General features: G+C 35.7%; 1 protein-coding gene across 1 annotated transcript; it reads right to left on the bottom strand.

Moving 5' to 3' along the window:
• Nucleotides 1-2,333: 2,333 nt before the first annotated feature.
• On the bottom strand, nucleotides 2,334-8,170 carry LOC107689038 (L-selectin-like). The gene is made up of 5 exons (XM_016486907.1): nucleotides 8,131-8,170; nucleotides 5,060-5,431; nucleotides 4,191-4,532; nucleotides 2,721-2,809; nucleotides 2,334-2,412 (listed from the first exon to the last, which is right to left on the bottom strand). Exons 1-4 carry the CDS (start codon nucleotides 8,168-8,170, stop codon nucleotides 2,745-2,747), a joined length of 819 nt encoding a protein of 272 aa, XP_016342393.1. The 3' UTR covers nucleotides 2,334-2,412; nucleotides 2,721-2,744.
• Between the last annotated feature and the right edge of the window lie 789 nt (nucleotides 8,171-8,959).

Below are 8,959 nucleotides of genomic sequence, written 5' to 3'. Positions count from 1 at the left end.
AAATAAATCCGTAAAATAACAGAAAAAGTACTGGCAGCTCATTACTGGGACCTTATTCATTAATTTTACAGACATTTACATTAACCCTAAAGCAATGCAATGCAGTATAAAATTCAAAATACAGGTAAAACACCCGAAAAAACTAAATAGGTACAATTCCTTCAAAATAATACAGTACATTGTGCCTTATTTTTACAGATTTGTTTTTTTAGAGTGTACTACTATATGCAGCCGAAGATGTCTTATTAGCTTGAAGCCACAACAAATGAACCTCAAACTGAAAAGAGCAAGCAATAAGGGAAAGTGACAGTACCGTAATAAAACACCAATCAAATTTGTGGCATAAAACGGTATTGTAAATGCAAATGCACATTCACACTTACAGTCATGTGAAAAAGAAAGGGCACCCTATTGGATTCCATGGTTTTCTGTATCAGGACATGATAAAAAATCATCTGGTCCTTGGCAGGTCTTAAAATGTAGAAAATAAAACCTCAGATGAACAACAACACATGACATGTCACACCGCATCATTATTTATTTAGCAAAAATAAAGCCAATATGGAAAAGCCATGTGTGGCAAACTAAAGACACCCTATGATTCAAATGCCTGTAGATCCACTTTTAGTAGCAATAAGTTGAAGTAATCATTTTCTGTATGACTTTATCTGTCTCACATCGTTCTTCTTTACAACGTTAAAGACGTGGTGTAGTTCTTGGGTTGTCTGCATTTGAACGGTCTGACCATGGGCTGAATTTCCTGGGACGTCCACTCCTGGGAAGATTGGTGTCTGTCTTGAATGTCTTCCACTTGTGAATAATCTTACTCGCTGTGGAATGATGGAATTCAGATTTTTTGCAAATGGCCATATTATCCTTCCCAGATTGATAGCAGCAACAGTTGTTTCTCTAAGATCATTGCTGATGTCTTTCCTCTTTGGCATTGTGTCAAGAAAGTAGGGGTGCAATGTATCCCAAATATAAAAAATGTTCTGATCATATTACACTATTATATCAGATTTTGAGTCACAGATCGGATCATTTTTCGGATTAGCAAAAAAAAATTGGTTCTTTATTATTTAAATAACATTACTTAAAGAACACTTTACTTCGATACCACAGCGAAGGCTAGTAGCATATAGGGATGTAACGATTCACTCAGATTTCACAATACAATCTTCTCATGATTATTTTTTAAAGACACATTATAAATGAAAATGTATCCTTTTATTATTTTTCAGAAAAAATGCTGCACATCTCTTTGTGAAATTGAAATATGTCAAATAATGAAACTAACTTGAAAATTTTAAACAAATCCCAAAGTAAGTAAATAGCTAAATAATACAAATAAAATAAATCTCTTCATATAATCAAACTAAGGCTTTGCCTGCTCTTTCCATTTAAAATTAGAGGCAACAACTAGGTTTTAATCATGATCCGAACAAAGATGCTGCATACATGTTATTTAGATTATTAGATTCTATAATTTCGAAATTTGAAGCAAAAACAGAATGGTCTGACTTTAGCTTCGTGAAACTATACTACATAAAAAATCAGAATGAAACAAAAAACAGCAGACGGATGTCACTCTCTGACAGCAGGTGGCGCTCATGGAACAGCAGGTATTTATAAGCTGCTGCCATTTTAGGGCTGAATGCACGGATCCAATATAATGATGCACATGAGATTTCTTTCTCCACTGTTCACGTTCACTTAAGAGATATGAGAATACTTGCCTAGACAGTTTTGTTGAGATCACTTTGTGTGTGTGTGTGTCCGTTCAAGTGCAAGGATACGTGAAAGAGGACTCGATACGCGGCTCTCTGTGCGCGCGCGCAAATAACAGCACGCGAGTACCGAATTGAATTCAGTAGGGTGTCCTTTCTTTTTCACATGACTGTGTCTGAATCAATGTACAAATGCAAATGACTCTGTTTTAAATGTAAAGTTGTTGTGTGCATTTATGTGAAGCATTGAAAGTTCACAAACGTTTTTTGCTGCATGCGTTTTTTAATCTGCAGTATGCATTTGTGAGAAGTTTTGATGCAGTTATTTTATCCTCCCAAAGGTCTTTATTTATTCTTAATGAAGACGAAGGTAACGGTCATATTGTTAGCTCATATTTAGGCAACATATCTGTCTGCAAAATGAATAAATGCAAAATTAATATATGTAAATGTATTCTTGACAAATTGCTTTGTTAAATTGCTAATGTAATGCAATAATTCAGATATCTGTAGATAAATTGTATCGCTAGATAAATTTCACTCCAATGAAGAACATGACTTAGCAAACAGGAGAAGTGTTTGCTTCACTATATTTCAGTACAGTCATGTTCTTCTGGAAGACTTTCCCGTTGGGTTGCGTCCTCCATGTCAGTGTGACGTCTTCATCGCTCAGCGTCTGCTTTAACTAAACACAGAAACAGCATTTAGTTACTCAATGGATGAAGCAATGGATGTTTTGCCATCAATTTAGTTTTTTCATGAGGGCAATACCCAAATCTTAACACATTATCACTGACAATAAAAGCCAATCCTGTGTGATGTTTTAATAAAATCTTAGCAGCTAGTTGTACAACTCATGGTGACAAACACTTCTCGTTATTTGTGCTGAATCTCATTAGATTCTCACTACTGCACATAATGATCTTGAATTGACACAGTACTGAATTTGAATACATTCCACAATTTCAGTCAGATGAATATCATAAAATCCACCTTGTTTAAGACGAGCGCCTTCAATCATTCCTCATTAGCATTCTCAGCAGCTTTCACCTGCACTCGGCTCACCTGCCTGTTCCTCTTGACTGTGGGGAAAAGCACATATCATATATTTGACTTTTTCCTTTGTTTTACTGTATCTTGCTTTATGAGAACAGCCTAACCCCTTTGACCACACATATTTACTTCATACTTGGTCATTTTTAAATAATTATACTATATAATGATTATATAATTATTAAATATAATATTAAATATTAAAGCATATATTAAATAAAGTTTTGACGTCACAGCTATGCTCACATCCACATGCAAACATGCAGTTCTTCTCTGCACAGATTAACTCACATACAGTTCTAGAAGGATAGTGAGGTAGAAAAAAAATATTTATGATGTATGATATTGGTAAGCAACATCACACGACCAATATGCTTTCCTCAAATATCAGCACGATTGCAATGTGGCACTGATTTTATACAATAATAATTAAATAAACAAGTAGTTAAAATGAAGTGACTTACATTTTAGACACAATATTGAGTGTTTTTCCTCAATTTCGCAAACAAAAATAGTTCTAATCACGTTTTTGAACGAATCAAGTGAGTTGATGATTCAGTAATCCATTCATAAAGACAGTCACTTGCCTCGTTTCTGAATGAATCGGCCGTTTGAACAAATCGGTTGAGCGAATGACTAAATGACTCACTCATTAAAGTCATTTGCCGCCACCTACTGGTGGTTTGGTTTCATATTTAAAAGTATCATTGCATTTTTCTCAACATTTCTTATTTGTATGTTCAAAAAATTATTTAATCTTATAACATTATTTATGCATTTGCAACAATAAATGCATTTATGTCACCTCGGCTTCATCAAACAGTCTGTGTAAATACATCTAATGCCACTTCAGAAGCAGCATCTGTTTCCTCTGCAAAACATGGAGTTAAAATGCAACAACTCTACAGTTTCTTATTATTCTAACTGAATTAATTGAAACAATGTAAGAATTTGATGTTAAAGATGACACATTCATTTAATAAGGTTAGGAGATAATGCCAATTTATAAACGTAGTGGGAAATTACATCTTTCCAGTGACAGAGCACTTTATTTTGGGAGTTGCTGAAGTGAGAGAACATCTGTTACTTAGTCCAGATTGGGAGAAATTTTAATGTTTAAAATTTTCTTTTATTATGTACATTTTTTTGTGCACTGAAAAAAAAAAGATTTTTGGTTGTATATGTTGTCAATTATAGCCTAGTTCTTAGAAAGAAAATCAGAATCAGCAAAAATCAGTATTGGCAGGTCACACTTACAAAAGAAATCGGAAATCGGAATCAGTCAAGGCAATTGCAATCGGCGCATCTCTAGTTTAAATCAAATGAAATTGTCCCATTCAGTGTTTTTTTTTCTTATGTTTGATAATAAACATTACAATCTCTCTACACAATAATTCAGGTCAGACCTACCAGTGTTACAGTAGAAATAATGAGTCGTAGTGCAAAGTCTATCTTCAATTACACGCCAATAATTTATAGTAGCACAGTTTTGGTTCGACCCGACAAGTTTTTGAACAGCGTTTTGGGTTGAAGAAGTAAAGTTGGCCCGATCTGACCACTTCCAAGTGTCTCTGTACAATCCGATCCAGACCGGAGCCATAAAAATATTTAGCAACTGAATTATCTGGTCATTGTCAGCTTGACTTCTAACGATAGCCAGGTCTGTATAATGATCTCTGCAGTACTTCTGAGCATCGAGCCATGTCTTTTGGGTCTTGCTTAGCACCAGTTTAGCTGTTCTGTTTGTGTTCTCTGTCAAAATAAAAAACACAGTCAAGACCATTTCCTTTGGGAAAATTTACAGATTGTTCCCAGAACTACTGTATGTTTCTGAACATTTTAATATTCACGTAGTTTACATGGACAATACACAATGGGAGTCTGAAGGGATAGTTCACCCAAAAATGAACAAATATGTCATTATTTAGGCCTACTTACATATACAGTCATGCTTTGAATTATACATTGGAAAAAAATTAAAATTTTCAAAGTTGTAATAAAACCAAAGATTATTTTTGTGTTTTTCGTACAAAAATACTTAATTTCACTTTTAATTCAGTGTTATTTGCCATTTCTTTGTAATTATTTATGAAATTTACCAGCACTTTCTGAGTGAAAATGGTAAATTAGAATAAAATGTATTACTGCATGATTACTGACCAAAAGAATATTGTGATATAAATGTTTACTTGTATGACCCACCCATATATCTTAGTTTCTTAATTTTATATACTGAATTCATGAGCATCAGTAAAAAAGTTATTGTGCGTGTTTCTCACCATCGTAACACACAAAATATATTTCACTGGTGCAGTAGAAATCAAACCACTTTCCGTCAAAAGCTATGGCGACGCACTCCTCTCCCGCACCGTAGTTATCTGGCTGGACAAGACCCCAGGACTCGAACACCAGACTCTCGTCATTATAAGACCAGCGCCAGCCGTTGATGTCATTGAACAGTCCGATCCAGGCAAATGAAGAATACTGTTTTTCATCTGCAGCTTCTTTCAGACTTGTCCAGTCTTCATCAGTCTGAACGGTGGCCAGATCAATATGGTGTGTCCTGCAGTAACTCTGTGCATTTTCCCACGTCTTTAACTGCTTCATCAGAATATACTCTTGTGGTTTACACAAAGTTAATGACAGGAGTCCTGGCAAGAGAATACAGTGGTTTTTATCAGGTTTTTGTTCTTATTTCCCAGTCTCCTCCTTAAATGTTTCCATTTGGCTGGCTTCTATGTGTCTCAGTGTTTGTGTATCTTTTGTTTTGTTTCTTACTGAAGTGTCAGTCCTTGATGCGAGACACTACAGGCAAAACCTTTTTTTTTAATTAAGGGTGCTCTGCTCAGGTCTTATGTGTGCGTGCTTTGAGTGCATGAGCGCACCGTCTCTAGGAGAGTGCGCGAGTGTTGAATGCTTTAAACACTGGCAAGACTTTAAAAAAATGCTAATTATAAACTTTAGTGACAATGCGATAACTGTGCAGCGTGCAGCTTGCTTATAGTGCAGACGCAATGTGCTGATTTGAAGCCATTTGCGCATTTTGACAGGTAAAGAGAGCGCACGGGGATTCACTCACGCTGTTTGTGAAATTACATCTCACAGAACGTTTTCAAATTACTTTGTAATAATATAATGAAAAAATATGAATTAGCATTATAGGCCTAATTATTTTACCTGTGGACAGAGATTGAGATGGTGCTGCTGCATGTCATGCCAAACCTCTCACAGCAGCCGCGTCATCAGCTTGAGATCGGTTTACGAGATCGGCCTTTATAGAGACCGCCGATCAATGGGAGCACCCCTATTTTTTTATGCCAATTCTTTGGCAATTTTGAGTTTGGCATTTAATAAATATGTTGTTTTAGGCTAGTGGACAGAAAACACCCTAAATTCACTTTTTTTTTTACACTTTATTTACTTGCATCTGTAGATTTCGATTTTAATCCATATTTTTAATTTTAATACGTTTTTTTCCACTTCAGCACCACTTACATACACCAAAATTTACAGTTTTATTCCTCTCTATATTCTAAAGGATTTTATAGAAGGGTTTGTTAATATATAATTTGCTTGGATTTATTATTTCACTTAATCTATTTGCATCTGTAGATTTCAAATACAGTACATATCTTTAAAGGTTGTTTTTTTCTCAAAATGAGTTTGTTCCCCTTCAGGAACTCGAGCTGCGTCAAAACGCTATGGGAACGCCTTCAGCGTGACCACGCTCTGAATCACGTGTGTAATCAGTCCAATGAATGGGCAAGACGTCACGGGCGGGGTGACGTAGTGACCAGGATGCTTAAAAGCACGTGCGGTGGAACCAGCGTCAGCTTTTTTGTCATTCAACAAGCGCTCTGTGTGTGTGTCAGTCGCTATTTGTTGTGAGTCTTATTTAGTGTTGTTTGTCCACTTATAAGCTCCATTATGTCAAAGCTTCAGCCAAGAATAAGCATTTGGGAGAGAGCAGGCAGCATTCAGGCCGTGTGTTCCTCCCTGCCTGCGTTATATTTCGGGTGGGGATACACACAGTTTGTGTGTTGTCTGCTTGGGAGCAAAGCACGCAGAGTCAGCTCTCGAGGGAGACCGAGAAGCTTATGCTAAGCGGTGGATCAGGATGCTATTTCATAGCCTCGAGTCCTCTGATCTCCCCTCTTCTTTGGGGGCCAAGGCTCACTCCTTCTGAAGTTGGCCTTTGGGCGGGATGTCCCCTCCTACTTTGTCAGGTGCCTACTAGGGCTGTCAAAAAATTTTAGAATTTAAAATATTCGTCGAATTTAAAATAAAAATCCAAAAACGTCGCATTCAAATTTTAGGTGTGCATCAGGCAGCCTTATCAGTGGTGCACGAGATGCGATGACGATGTGTCATTGCATTTGAATGCTTTTGTTAGCCTATCCAGTTGAACCCACTAGATGAGGCGCTGCTACATTGTTTCAGTCAAAATATTGCGGGAAAAAGAGAACATCAATGCGGAGATGATGTTGTTTACGTCAAAACCGAAACCAAACTGTTCACACAGAAAGCATATTTATCACATTTTCTAGAGGGACATCTATCACCGTTGCACTCGCGTCTCGCACGAGAGCCACATGTTTAGAAAGCCATGTAAAATTTACATTTAAAAATTTAGCCATGTAACTCTTAACTGTCCGATACAACCACAAGAGTAATTTGGAAGAGAGCTTGTCAAGTGAGGATGTCTTTGTCTTTGTCTATTATTATTATTATTATTATTATTATGTTGTTGTAAGCAGTGTTCAAATATTGGAGATTGAGTGATAGAATCTTGATTAAATATAGTTCAGCCAAGATTAAACAAGGATTTGATTTTAATATCATTCTCTAGAGCAGTGATCCTCAAATCTGGCTCGCGAGATCCACTTTCCTCCAGAGTTTAGCTCTACCCTAATCAAACACACCTGAGTTTGCTAATCAATGTCTTCAGGATCATTAGAAAATCACAGGTAGGTTTGTTTGATTATAGGGTTGGAGCTAAACTCTGCAGGAAAGTGGATCTCGCGAGCCAGATTTGAGGATCACTGCTCTAGAGTGTTACAACAGCAGTACAGTGCATTGACATCCTCTGCTGGTTAACAAGAGCATTTTTCAATAATATTAATATTATTCAATTATATTATTACTATTGAGGAAATTTTAAATAAAGGCTCACTCTCCTCTACAAAGATTTTTATTACATTTCACACCACTTTTTGTCATAATATCACTGTATGTAAAAGAGCAGGAATATGTGAATCTAGTCATTTGGTCTAATTTCTTTTATTTTTATATTGTTTGTAATTTTGTTTCAAATTGTAACGATATTTTAATGTTTTGCATAAAGTTTTACCTGCAAGAGAGAGGATTTGAAGCCAAATATGGTCCATCATTTTGCCAGTGGTTTTGTTTCTGGAAAAATAAAGTAGTTTAAAACCAGTTAAAAAAATGACGTTAAAAATGTTTATGCTTCATCAGGGTAAACATTTGAATTTGAGTATGTTAAATTTAGGCGAAAATACCAAAAAACGCCCCGAGCTTAAGTTTAAATGAGCTTAATTTTATCAGTTAAATGTATATATTTGTACAAGGAAACGTGTGTATTTTCAGTTTTATGGACAGCTGTCATTAGAAAAGAAAAATAATAACAGTATATTAATGATAAAATATCCATAAAACCAAAAACAAAAAATCAGCTGACACAACTGTCATTACCCAGTACAACATTATGTGAATCAGTCGAAGTGGAAATTCAGCATAACTGTTCATACTTTCTGAAATAGCTCTAAGAACAGACTGATGAAATGTTGGCCTACCTTCAGTGATAGCGAGTTACCAGGATGTTTCTCAAGTTCCCAATCTTGTGCTCTTTTAATGGATTTGTTATGTTAAGAAGGGGATTTCACAGTCAGATATGCAAAGTGTGTTCATCATTATTTTTGCAGCTCCTCCTCCTGGTGTGTTTTGGTGGATCATCTGAGGACACTCATTATAATATGATTCCTTGCTATACTTAAAATAGTATACGTTATACGTGTAAAATAGGCTAGATGTTACACATTTAGACTGAATCTTTGAATGACAGCTGTCTATTAGTGTAATATCCAAGAATATCACAAAAAGTCATTGTGCCATCTGTGTATTTATTAATTAAATGTTCCTTGATTTAGTATCTGCAAATG

Source organism: Sinocyclocheilus anshuiensis, unplaced genomic scaffold, assembly GCF_001515605.1.
Source record: "Sinocyclocheilus anshuiensis isolate Anshui unplaced genomic scaffold, SAMN03320099.WGS_v1.1 scaffold1263, whole genome shotgun sequence".
Taxonomy (NCBI): domain Eukaryota; kingdom Metazoa; phylum Chordata; class Actinopteri; order Cypriniformes; family Cyprinidae; genus Sinocyclocheilus; species Sinocyclocheilus anshuiensis.
This window is presented reverse-complemented; position numbering and strand designations above follow the sequence as displayed.

Bases quoted from the DNA above. Each gene is read 5' to 3' on its own strand.
- LOC107689038 (XM_016486907.1), bottom strand. From the start codon at position 8,170: ATGATGGACCATATTTGGCTTCAAATCCTCTCTCTTGCAG. The intron at 5,432-8,130 runs GTAAAACTTTAT...TTCTCTTGCCAG, and splicing joins TCAAATCCTCTCTCTTGCAG to GACTCCTGTCATTAACTTTG. The intron at 2,810-4,190 runs GTAGGTCTGACC...TTTTCCCCACAG, and splicing joins TTATTTCTACTGTAACACTG to TCAAGAGGAACAGGCAGGTG.